Source organism: Zootoca vivipara, chromosome 7, assembly GCF_965207765.1.
Source record: "Zootoca vivipara chromosome 7, rZooViv2.hap1.1, whole genome shotgun sequence".
NCBI lineage: Eukaryota > Metazoa > Chordata > Lepidosauria > Squamata > Lacertidae > Zootoca > Zootoca vivipara.
The window spans coordinates 3,435,626-3,455,864 of NC_142590.1; the positions used below are offsets into that span (position 1 = coordinate 3,435,626).

Genomic DNA, 20,239 nt, shown 5'->3' on the forward strand with positions numbered 1-20,239 from the left:
CGTCTGGAAACGGTGCAGGACGGAGCGGAGGCGGTCCTCAAATTCCTCTGGTGTGGGCCCGGCGATCAGTACATCATCGAAGAAGGGGGTGACGCCAGGAATCCCTTTCAGGAGAGAGTCCATTAGATTCTGGAATATGCCTGGTGCCACGCTAACGCCAAATTGCAGCCGCTTTACTCTGAATGCCCCTCTGTGCGTCACAATCGTCTGAGCCTCTGCTGTGGCTTCGTCCACAGGCAACTGTTGATACGCTTGGGCCAAGTCCAGTTTGCCAAAGATTTTTGACCCAGCCAGGGTGGCGAGGACATGGCTGACCACTGGCACTGGGTATGCATGGGCCGTGAGAGCCTTGTTTATGGTGCATTTGTAGTCTGCACAGATGCGGACCGAACCGTTAGGCTTGACGGGTGTGACAATTGGAGTTTCCCAGGGGGCGTTGGGCACCGGCTCCAGCACTCCTTGCTCCACGAGTCGGTCCAATTCCTCGTCTATGCGGGGTTTCAGGGCGAACGGGACCCGGCGGGCCTTGTGCCTGATGGGTCGTACAGCGGGGTCTAGCTGTAGGGCAATGGGGGGTCCTGTATATCGTCCCAATGCCCCATCGAAAACCCCTGGAAACTCTTTGCATATGGCGTCCACGTCCACTTGTAAGCTAGTGCGGTTCACCCCGGTAACGGCTAGCCCCAGAGGTCCAAACCATGCCAGTCCCAGTAAGCTAACGTAGGGGCCCTTAACTACCAGCAAGTCCAATTGTTGCTTTCGCCCTCGATATTGCACCCTGAAGGTCCCCACCCCCATTGTAGGGACCTTACGTTTCTGGAAGTCCCGGAGGGTGAATGGGGCCGGCCTTAGTTTGGGACCCCCATTAGGGCACAGTTCCCTTAATGTTCGGGCCGAGATTATGGATAGAGTTGAACCCGTGTCCAGCTCCATGCGGCATGGGGCTCCCTCTATCTGTACCTCTATATACATTTTCTCTGTGCTGGGATGGGGCAACTGGAATACCTGGTAGTCCGTGATCTCCGTCGAGTTGCCTTGGTGCATGGTGCCGTGTGACCTGGGGCTCCTGGGTCGGTCATCTGATGCTTGTCGACGGGTGAGTCGAGCCCGACACACCCGGGCGATGTGTCCCAATTTTCTGCACTGCCTGCACTCTGCGTTGCGGAAACGACAGGTCCTCCTCTCGTGGTTCTCCCCGCAGCTTGCACAGTTCCCTCCTTCTCGTCGAGGCTGCTGTGGTGTGTGTGCTGCTTGAGTGCGCCGCTGTACTCGGTGTACTTCCTCCCTGTCAGATTCGGATTCGTCGGTGAGGTCTTCGTGGTAGACCCTCGGTTGGGATGGCGGGGCCGGTCGTGCCTCTTGCGTTGACCTCTCGGCGGCTTCGGTTGCCAGGGCTTCCTCCAGAGCAATCTGGAACGTGAGGTCTTTTTTGGCGTAGAGGCGTCGTTGCAACATCTCGTCCCTCAGGCCACCGACGAGGCGGTCACGAAGCATGTTCTCCAACTCTGAGAAGTTGCATAGCCGGGCGGCTTGGCGGAGGGAGGTCACAAACCCAGTTATGGTTTCCCCCGGGGCTTGCCGCTTTGCGTAGAAGGCATTTCGGCAAGCTACCACCGAGGGCTGTGGTGAGAAGTGCTCCTTCAGCCGTTCCATTATTGTTTTGTAAGAGACGGTAGCGACATCTCTAGGTGCAAGGAGAGCCCGGGCGATTTCAAACGTCTCCTCTCCACAGACGCTGAAGAATGTCGCCCTCTTCATGGCATCGTTGGTGACTTCTTTCGCTTGCAGGAGGAAGTTGAAACGGGCGGCGTACCCTTCCCAGTCTCCTGATGCTGGTTTGAATGGCGAGAAGCTGCTGTCGGTTGCCATTCTGGGTTCCTTGGGTCCTGGAGCTGAAGCCTGGATGCACGGTGCGATGCAGCGGTGCAGCAGGTGGCGGTGCTGCGGTGCAGTGCGTGGTGGCGGTCAGCTCAGCAGGATCCCATCCTCGTCGCCAGTGAAATGTACTCGGAGTCGAGAGTGAATTTCATGCTCTTTATTCAGCTCATAGTCATCAAGGAGAAGAGGAGAAGAAGAATGGCTCTTTTCCCAAAACCATCTGCTTATATACATTATTTACACAATGGGCCTTGCGTGATTGGCTACTTCAGGGCTACACCTGTGGGCCAATTATATTGTGGATTGACTTCTGCCTGCAGCCTGATTGGCTGCTCCTACAGGCCAATCAGGTAGCAGATTCACTTCTGCCAGCCGCCTGATTGGCTGCTCCAGCAGGCCAATCAGGTTGCGGATTCACTTCCACCTGGAGTTGGATTGGGTAGCTCCCGCTGTTTCTGAATCCTATTGTTCTAGGATTCAGCTCAGTACATAACACCAGCCAATCAGAGAATTGCTGAAATTCATACAGGCAAAACAAGGGCATGAATTGCAAGGGGGTGAGAACAATACCTTGTGATGCTGGCAAACATCCACTAAGTTGGAAGCAGCAACCTGGAGAGCACACAGGACTCTGAATTTTTTCATGGGCACAAGAGTCTAAGAGGTGCTAAGCCCGTAACCTTAAAACACCCGGTTCCTTGGCTGTGCACCAGCAAGAAAGCAGAGGCCCTCAGCCAGAGTCTCCTACAGAGTTCTGAGCCACAATAACAAGCGGTTGCTGACAGAGGTCTGATGTGTTGGTGAAGCTGAAGTCCTAGTTTAGTTCTCTGTCTAAAGCCACAGGTGGCCACTTGGCTCATGAATCTAGTTTGGTGGTAAGCTTTTATCTGATTAAGGTGACCATCTATGCTAGATGTTCCAGCACAGTAAGGCTCTTTGTGTTGTAGTATTTATTGAATTTTCCATTACAGGTATATATTATTCCAGTACTTTTATATTTTTTGCCTTATTTGCTCAAAAGAGCTATTGACTTCCCTCCCTCCTACCTCATGGTTACCTTAATTATTTCTATTTCACAGCATTTATATTTTTTCCTGTTTACATTATGTCCATCTCAATGATCAAATTTTAAATAAATATGTAAAAAGTACATAACCTCAACATTAGAAGTTTCAAGTCAGTCCTGCTTGTGTTGTTAAATGTTTACAATTATCCTTCAAATATTGTATAACTTTACTCCGTTCTTTTTACAACATTTAATCCAGCTGGTTTCAGATTTCCCCGGTCAACTTTGCCAACTCTGCATATTCAATCATCTTCATTTGCCACTCTTTAAGCGTTAGTATCTCCTGTTGCTTCCTTTTTTCAGCTAATAAAGTCCTTGCTGCCACTGTTGCATACCTGAATAGTCTTTGGTCTTTCTTTAGAATTTCCTAACCTATTATCCCCGATAAAAATGCTTCTGGTTTTTTTAACAAATGTACTTTTGTACATTTTCTTTAACTCATTATATATCATGTTCCAGTAAGCTTTTACCTTACTGCATGTCCACCACATGTGATAAAAAATCCCTTTTCTTTACATTTTCAACATTCCTTATTTTTTAATTTTTACATTTTTGCCAATTTGGTTGGTGTTAAGTACCACCTATACAGTACATCATTTTCATAACATTTTCTTTTAATGTTGTACAGGCAGTAAAGTTAATGCCTTCCTGCCATAATTTCCCCCATGCCTTTAATTGTATATTATAACCAAAGTCTTTTGCCCATTTAACCATAACATCTTTAACCTCTTCATCTTTGGTATGCCATTCTAACAATAATTTATACATTTTTGATAATATTTTCTTCTTAGCATCCAAAAACTCTGTCTCCAGTTTGGATCTTGTTATTTCAAAGCCTTTAGATTTTTTATCTTCATTAAATGCATCATTTACTTGATGGTATTGCAACCAATCTGTCATTAAATCTCTTATTTCATCAAATGTTTTTAATTTTAGCCTATTATCTACCTCCATCAATAAATCTCTGTGTGTGGCCCAATTTCCTCTCATATTTAATCTTTTTACAACTATCGCTTCTAGTTGGTAGAGCCACCACAAAGTTTTCCTTTCCAATAGGCTTTTGTATCTGTTCCATACCTCATACAGTAGTACCTCTGGTTAAGAACTTAATTCGTTCCAGAGGTCCGTTCTTAACCTGAAACTGTTCTCATCCTGAAGCAAACTCCTCCTCCTCCTCCTCCTCCTCCTCCTCCTCCTCCTCCTCCTCCTCCTCCTCCTCCTCCTCCTCCTCCTCCTCCTCCTCCTCCTCCTCTTCTTCTTCTTCTTCTTCTTCTTCTTCTTCTTCTTCTTCTTCTTCTTCTTCTTCTTCTTCTTCTTCTTCTTCTTCTTCTTCTTCTTCTTCTTCTTCTTCTTCTTCTTCTTCTTCTTCTTCTTCTTCTTCTTCTTCTTCTTCGCTGTGAGTCCATCTGGTCCTGGTGCTTCCCCCCTTTTCATTTGTTTTATAGCTAGTTGCACTCATTATTAAGGAATTCTGTTGGTCTTTTTTTATCTTTTGGAATCTTCTGTAATCCATTCTGTTCCAAATATTTCTCTATGCTTCCTTTATTTTCTTTTTCAGCTCTGTATAATTTTTTTATAGAATTTTTGGAAATTCTTCCTAATTTCTCTCGGCTTTTCAATTATTTTATCATGTATTTTCAGTTTTGTTAAAGTATTCTATCTTTGTCTCTTTTTTAACTGTCACAGCATAGTAAGGCTCTTTACCCCCATAATGCATATTGGAATTTTTCCCTGCATGTATCCTAATGGACACCTGTTGTCTCCCCTGATTGTTTCACCCATAATAAGGTGAGTTATATGCTGCTAAATAAATAGAATCTTAGCATTTTTAGTTTTATTTTACTCGCCGAAATGAATGAAATGGAACTCTTATCAATTACCCACCCAGTCTGGCAATGTCTTTTTTCTTTTTTTAAACTACTTATGAATTAAGAAATCCAAATTAATCCTCATTGACTCAGCTTTTGTGCAATTTATCTTTGGCAGTAATTGTTAAGAACTAGTTTCTGCAGGAAAAAACAGCTATAACAACCACAGCAGAGGATTGTTACCAACTTATTATGGCTTACTGCACCTGTTAACTTAGTACCTTCCACAAAGGAGATGGTTACTCCTCTGACCTTCAGGTGAAAGTGAGAATATTTGTTCCTCTTCTGGTCAATGAGTCTGGTCACTGCTTCACTGATGGACAGTCAGATGGTTCTTGAATCAACTAGCTAGGGAGACAACTGACTGAGTACTCAACACAACTGGAGACAAGCATGTTAGAGTGTTCTAGCTTAGTGGTGTCTCTCTTATAGTTTTTCCTTTTAAACTATTTTCAGTGAAACTAATATTCAGAAACACAAGCCACTCCATGTGCTGCACCTTAATACCAAGAGAAGCCAAGTATTGATGCCAGAAACCAATATGGATGTAGAAGGTTCAGTGGAATGAGGTTTGGATCCTAACAACTGAGCTCACAAAAGTTCAATAACATGACCTGTGGCCACGATTATATTTAGATCTTAAGCAATATCTTAGGGTTATTGCTTCTTATTACAGCAATATCTTGCTTTGCTTCCTCATGCAATCAGGCTGATGTTCTTGGTCCTCTGCTAATCTCATCAGCTGTTAAGTGGCACATCACATCAGCACATGTTCATCCCCCTGATCTGCTGATGGAGACTTTTTGCCATATTGTGTGTGTACTAAGAGAACTAGAGTGGCAGTCAGCATTTCCGGTGTCGTGGTTCAAAGATCCCTCCGGTGCCCCACCCCTCGTTTCCCAGAGTTGTCAACCTTTCCCCAAGCCTCTGTGGGGATCGCTCTCCTCCCGTGGAGACTTGGAAGGCAAGCTGCATGCCCACCAGTCATATGTTTGATGGCGTGCAGCTGGCGGACGTGCAGGGAAAGGGGAGGCTGCTGACGCCGGCATAGCCGCCCAGCTCCCCCACTCCCTGGGGCGCCCCTGAGAGGCCGCCGCCCTGGTGCAATGCGCCAGTAAGCCCCCAGTAAGCCCACTGGGAAAGACGGCTCTGGGGGCAGTTTTCAAACTTTTCTTCTGTTGACTAAAATTACTTTATAGACCACTTAATACGCTTCATTTTTGTTCTAATATAAGCAAAGAGCAAATGTAACTCATATTTTATTTTTAAAAAATAAATACAAGAGCTAAATACAGCTCTTGCAGTCAGACCCCCCCTCCCCATTTCTGTGGAGCTCTAAGGCCTTCACATGGCTGTCTGCCCTGTGACAAGAATTGTGGACAAGTTCTTTGTTCGAAGCTATCTAATCCAGCTTGTTTTCAATCCATATCTATACATCCAAAACTCCAGCAAATCTAGAGTTTATGCAAATTCTGTCTGAATTTTAATACAAAAACTCAAAACTTCCTTTCACTTAAAGGTTGAAGACCTTCAAACATACTTGCCTGTTGGAATATGAGCTTGGATTTGATAGCTTTATGAGTACATTATTCTAGAAATTTTGAGAATCTTCTCATGATGCCTTTGACAAATCACAAATAGCATAACCTACCTAACAGAGTTATTGTGAACATTAAAAGGGATAAAATTTTGTTCTTAGACTTTCACTATCTTGTCTTAATAATAAAAGGGGGAAATACTGTTGTGGTTTTTAACCCCCATTCTGTACTACTTCATTCTTTCCTTGCTTAAAAGCAAGAGCCTTTGGATTGTTTTTTTCCTCTCCCTGCTGATATTTTTATTGGCTTGTAGGTGCTTTTCTTTGGAATAGTTTGCAAAAGATAGTGAATGCCTAATGAACAAACCCCTGGGGCTTTAGTCAGACTTATCATGACAAGCTAAAAATTAATTTAGATTGTCTACCTTTAAGTTACAGGGGGAACCTTTATTTGAAAGCTAAATTAAGACACCAGCCTATGGTGAGGGAGTGGAATGATTAATAATATCTAAATAAGAAACTGGTGAGAAGGAATTTTCTGTTTTACTGCTAATGGGGACTAAAACCTGCAATTTACTACCCAGTTGAAAAGGCTGTATTTAGCCCTGGGCAAAATATTTGATGCAGTTTCCACTATCTCAGCAAATCACCTACCTCAAATCTACCAGTGATTGCAAAGTTAAATGGCCATTTCAAAAAATGGAACTTAAAAGAAAATGAAAGTCTGGGTAATGTGGGCAAATGAATGAAGTTTCCAGAGGACTGCCAGTTTGGAATTTAGACAACCCATGGAAGGAACACTGAGAAAATGAGATGCTGTGCACTGGAAATCTATCTGCATAAAGCAGATGCATAGGAGTTGCAATGAACTGGAGATCACTATCCAGTTAGGGAGGGAAGAAGCTATATTGACAAGTAATGTATGAAGTAGGTTAGCTCCCACTGGTTACAGTAGTTGAAGTGTTCTCCTACTGGTTTCTCTGTCTTGTGATTCCTGATGTCAGATTTATGTCCATTTATCCTTTGGCGTAGGGTTTGGCTTGTTTGTCCAATATAGAGAGCTGAAGGGCACTGTTGGCATTTGATGGCATACACAATGTTAGAAGATGAGCAATTAAATAGTCCTGGGATGGTATGTTGGATGTTGTCGGGGCCAGTAATGGTGTTGTCCGGGTGTATGTGGCAGCAAAGTTGGCATCTGGGTTTATTACAGGCTCTGGTACCAGTGTCCATGTTAAGTCTGGTGGTTGTATTATTGTGGGTGAGGAGAACACTTCAATCTCCCAGGACATTCTATACAAGATCTCAAAGCAGCTGTTTTATTACAGAAAAATTTCAGAAACAGACTGGAAAGAGAAGTTGCTGAATTGCAACTCATTAGCAAGCTTAAAACCATGGAGCCACCTGGAATGAACAGAGACATAGGATTCTTATCTCATTATACATGATCAAGCTTTCCTTAGCACCTTGTTTTTCCCCTGCAAGACCAATTGCAGTCATTAACAGTCGTTAACAGTCATCTACAGGTTTACCACTCCTATCAGCCCATCACCCATTCCCATCACCCCACCCCCCACCCTCTGAATATACATAAGGGTCTGGTGACTTCTGTTTCAGTGTATCTGATGAAGTGTGCATGCACACGAAAGCTCATACCAAAATAAAAACTTAGTTGTTCTTTAAGGTGCTACTGAAGGAATTTTTTTATTTTGTTTCTACTCAGACCAACACGGCTACCTACCTGCTTTTAGAATGTATTAGGCTTGATTTTTGTGTGTTTTAAATTTCGTAGAATCTTTGTGTTGGAAGGTACGCTAAGGGTCATCAAGTCCAACCCCATGCAATTCAGGAATCTCAGCTAAAGAATCCATGACAGGTGGCCCTCCAACCTCTGTTAAAAACCAAGGACGGGCAGCCCACCACCTCTCGAGGGAGACCGTTCCACTGTCAGACAGCTCTTACTGTCGGAGCTGTGAGTCTCACCCCTCCTGCGCTGCATTCCATCTGTCCTTATCTGACCCCGACCCCGAAAGGCAGGATGTTTTCCTATGTCAGTTATGAGTTAACACCAGGGAAGAAATCCTTGGCAGTTCCCTGAAAGATAGATGGGAGAAATGTCAATAAAGACTGCTCATAGGCTAGGTGGCCAGGGCAACATGGGACACCTGATGCCTAAAGTTGATGAGCATCCCCTCAATTCCTTCACCCAAGTAGTTTATAAAGACGTTCAACAGGCTTTTTCTTCTAAGTATTTATAGTTTTCATGTTAATAATGTTTTCCACCAACTTACCTGAGAAACAAGTTAGACTCACAGGTCTGTAATTTCCTGGATTCTTTGTGGATTCTTTTTCAAAACTTGATGTTGGCTGCGTTTCAGTTCTTTGGTTAGGAGGCTGATTCTAGCAATAAGTTACATATTTTACCTTGAAGATCAACAATTTCCCATTGGAGTTCTTAAGAACTCTCAGGTGACTGCCCCCTGGCCTTGGAGACTTGCCAACTAGTTCTGAAATTCAATCTTTTGCCACCTTGATTTCATATCGCTTCTCCATTGTGCTTCCGGGGGGGGTGATGGAGAAGTCTCCAAATTTCTGCAGTGAAGACTAATTATCTATTGAGCTTTTTAAAGAACATCTGCAGACTTTTGCTGGATCAGACGGAGGGCCATCTGATGCAACATTCTGTGTCCAGATGTCTCTGAGAAGTCCACAAGCAGGGGTCCTGCCCTGCACCATGGTTTATCCTTAGCACCCCCCTGAAAATGATGTTGACTAAGGGATACCAGTGGTAGCTTCCACCTTCCTACACTTTGAATGCATTTAATTTAATGCATTTAATGCATTGCAGGGGGTTGAATTAGATGACCCTCAGGTTCCCTTCCAACTCTCCAATTCTATTATTCTGCAGCAACAGAGGTGCGTCATCACCCCACCAGTAGAGTCCAACAGAGCCCAGTGGATCCTGTACTGCTTCTTAATCCCCTCCAGTCTGGTGGACTAGGATTGCTCTGCCCTAGCAGGCATAGACCAGTCCTTTATATGGCCTGCAAGGTGATACGGAAATCATCAGTTTTACTGTTTTTAAGCTCCCATGACTAAACAATAGTAAGATCACAATTTCTCTAAACCAGGCATCCCCAAACTTCGGCCTTCCAGATGTTTTGGACTACAATTCCCATCTTCCCCGACCACTGGTCCTGCTAGCTAGGGATCATGGGAGTTGTAGGCCAAAACATCTGGAGGGCCACAGTTTGGGGATGCCTGCTCTAAACCTATTAGCATTTGCCATCCAGCTTTCAAGTAAACACCAGCCTTTAGGAAGGAAGGAAGGATTGCCCTCCATTTCCCCTCACCATCCTGGTCACAAGGTCCTTGGGAAAGTATATGGCAATCTTTCAGAAATGTGGGTGCCCTTTTAGATAAAACAAAAACAATGGTAATTTATTAATGAGCGGACAAAAACACAGTGTGATTCTATTTATTTCATAAAATTTATACACCATTTGATTGTTAAAAAATACCTCAAAGCAGTTGACAAAAAGATAAAACCATAAAATCAGGAAAAATTCACAATACATGCTAAAATAGTTTAAAATTCACATCAGCTTTACTCCCGTGTAAGTGCAGTTGCCTTTCTTCACTGCTGGGCTTGGGTTGAAGACTCAGGGACATGCCAGGAACAATTCTTTGTCTATTCCAATAAATCCAAGGTAGCTCCGGTCTCATGGCTTCAAGTGCCTGGAGCACTTCTAGTGAAGTCATGTGGCCACATTAGATGGAGCCCTTGCTCAGAGTGACCACCCCCCTCCGCCAATTCCACCTTTGCAACATAGGCGTAGCCAGGATTTTTTTGGGGGGGGGGCAGGCTTTATGTTAGGAGGGATACAGAACCGAGTTATCTGTGATGTATTTATCTTTATTTATTTGATTGGGGAGGGGCTGCTGCCCCCCCCCCCGGCTGGTTATGCTCATGGATCCTATTTCCACCTTGGAAGGTCCAGTTGGAGCTGGGGAAGGGGGGACCCTCGTGCTTGGTCTGTGCATAGCTACACATTTTGGGGCATTTAAATGGAGCACTGCAGGCAGACCCATTGTCTCCAAGTGGAGTCAAACAGACACACCTTGGGGGGGGGGGTGTCTAGCCAGGGTTTCTGCCCCAGGTGCCATGGAGGCTCCAAGTCTCCCAGCATGCCTGGGCTTCAAGAGAATCAGTTGGTCTAGATTAGATGATCCTGATTGGGGTCCCTTCCAACTCTATGATTCTGTGATCCCTTCAGAACTCTGAATGTGTTTAAATAGCTAAGGTTGAGTCATTTTACAGACTATACATGATTTACACACAGGAAAGTATTGGGTGTGTGTGTTGAGATCCCTGGCAAGCGCTAGTCAGCCTGGCTGCATTAGGATTGTAATGGAAGGGCACTTTCTACTTGCAAAAAGCATTTTTATTCACCTTACATGGAACCTAAAATGACCACAAAATTATTATTTCTTAAAATGAGAAATCAAACAAAGTAAAGGAATCTTGTTATATATAGGTAGGCGTGTTGGTCTGCTGTTGAAGCAAAATAAAAATAAAATAGAAAAATTCCTTCCAGTAGCACCTTAGAGACCATCTAAGTTTGTCATCTTATTGATGTTTACTCAGGAGTAAATTTACACGTCAAAACTCCTTGAAAGGGTTTGCACAGAACCAAGAGGAGTGGGTGGCAAAAAGCCTCAAAGACAGGAGGAAAAAAACATTTTAAAAGGAAACCAGAGGGTCTTGGCTGATCTTATGGAAATGCAGTCTTTTAATCATCCTGTGACCAAATAAATCCAATTCAAAACCTGACCTCAGACACTTGCTGTACATGGAAGTTCTACCATTGTCAAACAAAAAAATTCCTTCAGTAGCACCTTAAAGACCAACTAAGTTTTTATTTTGGTATGAGCTTTCGTGTGCATGCACACTTCTTCAGAATTTGCTTTTACTAGAAGAACACAATTTGCTTTTACTAGAACACAATTTGCTTTTACTAGAAGGGGAAGCTCATACTTCTTGGGATTCCTTCGTATTCAAATAATATATTGCCCACTTTTTTGCCCTTTACAAATAAATGGGTTGAGGTGTTTGTACGGTATGTATGTATGTGTATGTACGCACACAACATCGGGGTGGGGTGCCAAACTGGGCCTTTGACCCGGGTGACAGCCTAGTTTCGGCCCTGGCTTGCTTCTTTACTGGCGGTGCCTCCCAAAGTGGCGTCTGGGCTGTTTAAAATGTCAGTTACTGCGAAGCCTGTAGTACGGATGGAGGCTTCCTGGCTCCGGCTGTTGCCTCGACAGCCAAAAGCCGTGGGGATGGAAGGGGCCGGAGCGGCGCCCCCTGGAGCCGCGGGACCTCGCTCCCCGGAGGTGTGCTGGCCTGGCCAGGTCATCCTGCTTCCTCCATCCGAGGCAATCCAGCTCTCCAGGATTCGCCCTGCCTGCCTTGGGCTTGCGGGCCTGCAATAAGTTCCACGGAGTTAAATGCGGGGTTAGTCCTGGTTCGCCGTTCAGCTTTTACGCACCTTGGAGTCCCGTCAGACAAAAAGTCCGGCTCTCCCGTTTTAGACACGCTTCGCCCTTGGCTTGGCTTTCTTACGCACGGAATCCGGACCCCTTCGAGACTCGCATGACCGGGGTCGACCCTGCCTTTCGGCCCTAGACCTTCGGGCTTTTTGTGCCAGACTTTCCGGATGAGGGGCTTCGGGCGGGTTTGGGGCGTCTAACCCCGGAGGGCTCCCGGGCCCTGGCGCGCACACACCCCCCCGGCCCCTTGGCGCCTTCCTCTTCGCGGGCTCTGCTGCAACTCCGCCGGGTGGGCGGTGGGGGGGTCGGAATACACAATAGCCGAAGAGGAGGACGGGGCGGGCGGCAGGCTCCTCCTCCGGCTCGCCCCGCCTCGCCCCCAGACGGGCAGCGGAGCCGAAGTCAGGCGCGCTCTTCCCCGCAGCCGCCATCCCGGGCGCGCCCGGTGCAGCTCCGCTTGCCACACCCGGGAAGGGCAGCAGCAAGACCCCCGCCGCCGCCGCCGCCGCCTCTGCGCCCGCCCATGCCCGGCCTCTCGCCCCCCGACGCCCGCTAGCCGCTGCGCCCTCCATGGCTCGGCCCGTGGCGCTGCTCTGCTGCTGCTCGGCGGCGCTGCTGGCTGCGTGCTGGGGTCCCTCCGGCGCCAGCCCCAGCGCCACCCCCGCGGGCGCCCCGCTGCAGGACGAGGCGGACAACCAGGAGAACATCCTCTCGCAGGTACGGCTGCTGCACCCGCAGGACTTCTGCCTGCCTGCCTGCCTGCCTGCCTGCCTGCCTGTCTGAGCCGCGCAGCGAGAAGCGGCCCGCCCTCCGCAAAAACGCGTCCTCCCACCCGGAGCAAGAAGGGATTTGCAAGAGGAATTAGGCAACCGCGGCGCTTAAGCGCACCGGTTCAGCCCGGGAACCCCAGTTCCCGTGACCGGGTGCAGCTCCGTGGCAGAACGGTTGGCTCCGCGCGCAGAAGGTGCTCAGCTTGGGCGCCCTCCTGCGCGGAGCCCTGGAGTGCGGCTGCCAGTCAGGGTAGCCCAGGGGCGATTAAGCCGTGGCGGTGCAGACGCTAATGCGCTGCAAATCGCCACGTTCCTGGCTCTGGCTGCGCTGGATGCAGCTGGTGGGTCTGGTGGAGGCCATCTGTTTCCCGCTCCTGAAGGAGACAGGAGTGCATTAGATGGAGCAGGGATCTGGCTCGGTACGAAGAAGCTGCAGGAGCGAGGAGGCGAATGCCTTTCCCTCTTCACCCTTGTAAAGGATCCCGAGGCAGGGAGAGCGGCTTTTAGATGGGCAGCAGCGCCTCTCTGGACACGGGGACTAACAGGGTGCCCGCTACAGGCACGGCCCAGGTGGGTGGCTTCTGGATTTGCGGAGGCAGCCGGCTGGGGGAGGCTTCCCAGTTCCCAGGCGCGGATTTGCTTAGAACTTCAGGAAGGTGATGTTTTCTCTGAAAAACAGGTCTCTTTTGAGGCAAGTTCCTCCTAATGCCTGAGGTTTGCTTCCAAATCAATGTGTGTTGTGTAGTATTGAGAATTGTATAAAGATAAATTTAAAAATGAAATAAATGTGTGCAGTATTCAGGTGCTGGTTCCAAGGGCATGGAAATCATTATTTAGCACCCTGCAAACTTGCTGCAAGTTAGTTTGTCCGCAAACCAGTTCAGATTAGAGCCATTCTTCTTCCAAAGAAGGATGTATGTGGATTTTTTATTTGAGTGCCTGTCCCTTTGAGAAATGGATATGCTTCATATTTTCATATTTTTGAAGGCTGAACTGTGACTCAGTTGAGCTGAAGCTTTTGGGTCTGCAGCTCAATCAAAAACATCTTTACTTTGAACTCCGTGGAATTTGCTTCTATGGGACTTATTCCAAAGAGAGTGTGCTTAAGATGGTGCAGTGATTCATAGCCTTAACATAAACAGGTTGTGTTAAAGAAACTCTCTTCAAAGGTATCTTTCCACTTTATCTGCGCATGTGTGTGCCATGTTGAGCACTGCAATGTTATACCCTATGGGCTGTGAATTTCCTTAATTTTCATCTGTACTAACATCTTGGAACAGAAGCACAGTCTGATGCTACAGTCATCTGCTACAACTTGCTTCCTAGACTGCTTCCACACCCACACTGTTGTTGTCATCAGAATTCAAGTACTTCCCTGCCTTGCCTTTTTTACATTTGATGCAGTTTTTCTCTTACTGTGGAAAATGTGTAAAGTTGAAAATAGCCTACTATACCGTATTTTACAGACCATAACACACACTGGACCATAACACGCAGTTAGTTTTCTAGAGGAGCAACACCAGATTTTTTTTCTTCTTCTGGTTTTCCTCCTCTAAAAGGCTGGGAGGGGGTGCTGGAGGCCGAGTGAAGGAGGCAATGCTACTGGGCTTCTCCTGCCGCTGCCTCCCCCACCCCTGCCGACACCATCAGACTTGGTAGCCGCAGGTTCTCGGCGGCCTCCTTGACAGTGGGCGGGGAGGAGGGAGCTCTCTTCCCCGCCCACTGTCAAGGAAGCTGAGAGGGCGGCGGCCGGCCCGAAAGCTGCCGTTTCTCACCACCACCGCCTGCCTCTCATAGGAGCAAGCGCAGTGCCTCTCCAACTATGAGAGGCAGGCGGTGGTGGTGCAGACACCTCGCTCGCTTTTCGCTGGGAAAGAGGCGCTGTGCCTCGCCCAGCAAAGAGCGAACGAGGGAAGCATGTCCCTTTAACCCCATCGGGGCTGGGCATGTCCCTGCTGCCGCCGCCACTTCCCACTCGCCGACTCCGAAATGGTGGACGCGCCGAAGCTGGAAGAGCACGTCCACCATTTTGGAGCCGGCAAGTGGGAAGCAGCAGCGGCGGCACGGGCATGCCCAGCCCCGATGGGGTTAAAGGGACACGCTTCCCTCCCTCGCTCGCTCTTTGCTTTGCCCTGCATGGCAGCGCTTCCGCTCCCGGCTAGAGCGCGCCGTGTGGGGGCAGTGAGCAGGGAGGAGCGAGGAGGGACGGGCAGGAGCCATGGCTCTGGCGGCAGAGGCTTCCCTGAGATGCCGACTGCAGTGGCAGCCGAGGGATCCCGCTGCCGGAGCCATGGCATTCGCTTCATAACATGCACAGAGATTCCCCTCACTCTTGATGAGGAAAAAAGTGCGTGTTATGGTCCAAAAAATACAATGCATCTGCTGTCACAGATGGTATAAAAGTTCGTTGGCACTTCTTTCTTTTTCTTTCTTTTTTTTGGGCGGGTGGATTGTTAACAGGTAGTTGTTAACATTGCCGTCATCATCTTCTTTGCTTTAAAATTGTTTTATTGTGCATTTTCATTCAGGTTGTTTTAATGACATGGTGTATTTTTTTAATACTGTTTTTATTTATTTTCAAGGTACAGAAGATAAATTTTGAGAAAATAATTGTTAAAACAGTAAACAACAAATAACCTCTCCTGATAAAATTACAGACTTGCCATGTGTTAAAGTTTCATTTGATTCCTCTAAGAGATCACGCCACATTTCCCCATGAATGCTGGGTGGATTCCTGCCACAGTCTGAACAATTTGTATTCAATAAACATTTGCCATATGTTATAAAAGTAATATGGATTGTGTTTGCCCTTTGCCGCTCTCACCTGGCATGTTAGTTCCTCAGCCAGTGCTATTGACCATACTCTTTTATACCAAGAATCAATGTTCAGCCCACCACTGGTTTTCCAACAGCTGGCTATCTCCATATGGGCAGGAGTAGAGATGTAAAATTTCCGGAAATTTTGAAGCTCGGAAAAAAACGCATATTTTTTTTGAAAAATTGAAAAAAATGCTATATTAGCACTTCTTTTTTCTTTTCCAGGTTGAAAGTCATTCTGTTACTTTAGAAACATAAAATATAACTATGGATAATTTTAATGGGCATAAAATTATCACAACTAGCATATTAAAAATATAGTGTATCCAAACAGGAACTGAAATTTAACTTGTCTTTCATCACTGTTTGCTATGCAACATGCTTACTCCACCTCCCATGTTTTGCCCATGAGACCTTATGTATTTCCTCACACTGATGTGTGTGGTCTGTTAACCACTTTAGCTACAGTACTACTATATCAGGCATCCCCAAACTTTGGCCCTCCAGATGTTTTGGACTACAATTCCCATATTCCCTGACCACTGGCCCTGTTAGCTAGGGATCATGGGAGTTGTAGGCCAAAACATCTGGAGGGCCGCTGTTTGGGGATGCCTGTACTATATGCTTAAATTAGTTTATTTCACTTTTTAAAGACTGTTTTACAGCATTAAATGTTTAAAATATTTCCATTTCTTTTTTTTTCTTTCTTTCTTTTTGTTGCTCTATATCAGGCATCCCCAAACGGCGGCCCTCCAGATGTTTTGGCCTACAACTCCCATGATCCCTAGCTAAGAGGACCAGTGGTCAGGGATGATGGGAATTGTAGTCCAAAACATCTGGAGGGCCGGAGTTTGGGGGTGCCTGCTCTATATTTTCTTCCAGTGCTTTGAGGCCTAGTGAAGAGGAACAGAACCAATGCATACCACACGTGTGCAAAAACAAAACTGAAACCTTTTTCTTTTCTGGTGACAACAGCACCTCCTAAAGGAAGAAATGTATCTTGTTCTTGCATTGGAGAATTCAGTTTGTAACCTAGGACTTGCTTTTCCTCATAGAAATTAGAATAATCTGATACCATACATATTTTTATATGCCTGTTGTCCTTGTCCATGGAGTTTTCTTGGCAGGGATACTGGAGTGGCTTGCCAGTTCCTTCTCCAGGTGAATCACGTTTAGTCAAAACTCTCCACTATGACCTGTCCATCTTGGGTGACCCTGCATGGCATAGCTCATAGCTCCTCTGAGTTATTCAAGCCCCTTCGCCACGACAAGGCAGTGATCCATGAAGGAGTACCACTGGTCCCATCATCTCCTGGCATATAGAAGGGGAAGAAATGGAGGCAGTGAGAGATTTTACTTTCTTGGGTTCCATGATCACTGCAGGTGGTGACAGCAGTCATGAAATTAGAAGGTGCATGCTTCTTGGGAAGAAAGCAATGACAAACCTAGACCTCATCTTAAAAAGCAGAGACATCACCTTGCCAACAAAGGTCCGTACAGTGGAACCTCGGTTTATGAACACCTCGGTTTACAAATTTTTGGTTTACGAACGCCGCGGACCCATCTCGAACGGATTAATTCACTTTCCATTACTTTCAATGGGAAAGTTCGCTTCAATTTATGAAGGCTTCAGTTTATGAACAGACTTCCGGAACCAATTACACCCATGCTTCGGGTTAAGTACGCTTCAGGTTGAGTACTCCGCGGACCCGCCTGGAACGGATTAATCCACTTTCCATTACTTTCAATGGGAAAGTTTCCTTCAGTTTATGAACGCTTCAGTTTAAGTACTCCGCGGACCGTCTGGAACAGATTAATCCACTTTCCATTACTTTCAATGGGAAAGTTCGCTTCAGTTTATGAACGCTTCAGTTTATGAACAGACTTCCGGAACCAATTGTGTTCATAAACTGAGGTACCACTGTATAGTTGAAGCTATGGTTTTCCCAGTAGTGATGTATGGAAGTGAGAGCTGGACCATAAAGAAGGCTGATCGCCGAAGAATGGATGCTTTTGAATTATGGTGCTGGAGGAGACTCTTGAGAGTCCCATGGACTGCAAGAAGATCAAACCTATCCATTCTGAAGGAAATCAGCCCTGAGTGCTCACTGGAAGGACAGATCCTGAAGCTGAGGCTCTAATACTTGGGCCACCTCATGAGAAGAGAAGACTCCCTGGAAAAGACTCTGATGTTGGGAAAGATGGAGGGCACAAGGCGAAGGGGATGACAGAGGACGAGATGGTTGGACAGTGTTCTCGAAGCTACCAACATGAGTTTGACCAAACTGTGGGAGGCAGTGGAAGACAGGCGTGCCTGGTGTGCTCTGGTCCATGGGGTCACGAAGAGTCGGACATGACTAAACAACAACACACATATTTTTTAAAAATGATTTATAAAATATTTGAACCCCTTATCTTATTCATCATGGCTTCAGGGAAAAAACGGTTTTTTCCTAATTTTTCCAGGTTTCCCCCCGGCCTTCACATCTCTAGGCAGAAGTCCATAGAAAGGTTAAGAGGTCATCTTTAGGATACTCATGAGCAGACAGGATCCGAAGTCCAAGCAGTTCTGGTGCAGGGGACATTTCAGCTGTTTTTTTCTATATCAAGCTTATTTCTCTGAAGACAACTATTGGGATTACCGTATTTTTCCGTCTATAAGTTGCCCCCCTGTATAAGACTATTTTGGGTTACTCTGATTTAAGAAAATGGGAGATGTATCCATGTATAAGATGCCCCCCAAAAATTGACATTATTTTTAAATGAATAAAACCTAGTCTTATACATGGAAAAATACGGTAACTTCCTTACATATTCAGGGTAGCCTCAGCAGTGTATAATGCCACCTATGCAGAAGTTTTTTTGGTTTTTTCCCCTTTTTAAAAAATAATTTTTGAACTATACTTTTTATATACTAATTTTTGATTAGTAAAACATAAAATATCACCACATTACTCCGCCGACTTCCTTCCCTCCCTCCCTTCAGCTGCTTTTCTGTTTCCTCATAGATTGTATACGCTTCCCTTATTTTGGCAGAAATTGATTTCAATGGTCTCCCAGACCACAAAGTGATCCATTTTTCATTTGGTATATGCACATATGTCCATTTTCCATGGCATTTTTGTGAACAATAGATGCCATATTCTAGTATTATTAGAGCTTTATAAATTGAGGAAGCTATGCCCTTAGAGAGTGGAGAGAGGTTAACAAAGATATACTCTACTGCTGTTAGTTTCCTCTTTGCTTGAGTGGAAATGTCTGGGTTTAACAGGAATCTTAACAGCTGGTTGAAGTGGTACCATGACCATTTAAGGTTTGGTATGGCAGCTATGAATTGTTCTTTTTGTGTGTGTGTGGTACAGTTTGCATAGAAATATTTCAATCTATAAAGACCCACCTGTTCCAAACCATTCCAGTCTAAACATTGCCCTGGATGAAAGCGAAGAGGAATAAGGGGAGATATTGGGGGAGCCAGTTTTTAAAACTTTGCTATCCACACATTTACTGTGGTGCGGAGGAAAGAGTTCACAATAGCATGTGTTTTAGTGAGTGTGGAGGGTAGAAAGGGATATGCTCTATATAGGTAAAGGTAAAGGGACCCCTGACCATTAGGTCCAGTCGTGACCGACTCTGGGGTTGCGGCGCTCATCTCGCATTATTGGCTGAGGGAGCCGGTGTACATCTTCCAGGTCATGTGGCCAGCATGACTAAGCCGCTTCTGGCAAACCAGAGCAGCGCACGGAAACGCCGATTACCTTCCCGCTTGGAGTGGTACCTATTTATCTACTTGCACTTTGACGTGCTTTCGAACTGCTAGGTTGGCAGGAGCTGGGACCAAGCAATGGGAGCTCACCCCGTCACAGGGATTCGAACCGCTGACCCTTCTGATCAGCAAGCCCTAGGCTCTGTGGTTTAACCCACAGCGCCACCTGGGTCCTTTGTATGCTCTATATACAGGATCTGAAATTCCAATATCTACCTAGGGTTTACCTTTTTGCCCATGGATCAGTGGCATCAAATACTTTAATTAGAAGGCATTGTAATGAGTTTGGAGATGTGGGATTCTGAGACCACCTTTTTTGACACTTCCATATATAATTCTGGAGCCTATTCATGCTTTTCTTCCCTTTTGTGAAATAAACTTGTTTATTGAGCACTGCCAATTTTTAAATTGTTTGGGTGTAATCATAAGTGGCAGCACTTGGAAGAGAAACTCAATTCCATCATCCAAGTCATTTATAAAGTCCCGGTAGGTTTAACATGGGACTTTCTCCTGAGCAGATATTTCCAGGATTGCGCTGCAAGAGTAGTTGCATGTTTATTCCTATGACTCTGTGAGCCTGTGGCAACAGGGGCACTTTTCAATCAGCGCTGTGTTGGTTTTCACCTGTGGCTAAAGTCAGCTAAAAGTGACAGCTGCTGCCATAGGTTCCAACAGTTGTAAAAATTAGCCATAAATTGGTATGATTGAACAGGAGCTCTTTATGGCTGGACTGGCTGTGCTTTTGGCTCTCTATTAGAAATAGAAACAGTTATTTTTACTTAGATTAAAGTCTGCTTCTAAATTAATTTACTCTGTGGTTGAATGAACTCAGGCCGTCGTGGGGTTTACTATAGTTTCCTTTTTACAAAAAAGAGTGCTTTATTTGCATCAGAGATGTGCCAAATGCAAGCCCAGCCAAAATGAATACATTGCCAGAATAGTATAGCTGGATAACGAAGCAAGCAAATTGGGCCTATTTGATTGGAT

General features: G+C 45.9%; 1 protein-coding gene across 2 annotated transcripts in view; it reads left to right on the forward strand.

Annotated features, from left to right (window-relative positions):
• Positions 1–11,824: 11,824 nt before the first annotated feature.
• The window catches only part of OLFML2B (olfactomedin like 2B), a 30,792-nt gene continuing 22,377 nt past the window's right edge, over positions 11,825–20,239 (forward strand). The window contains exon 1 of one of the 2 annotated variants that reach the window (XM_035123008.3): positions 11,825–12,619. In XM_035123008.3, coding sequence (XP_034978899.3) covers positions 12,473–12,619 — 147 coding nt within the window. In that variant the 5' untranslated portion in view covers positions 11,825–12,472. The remainder of the gene's footprint in view (positions 12,620–20,239) is intronic. The other variant, XM_060276588.2, reaches the window with a different exon arrangement.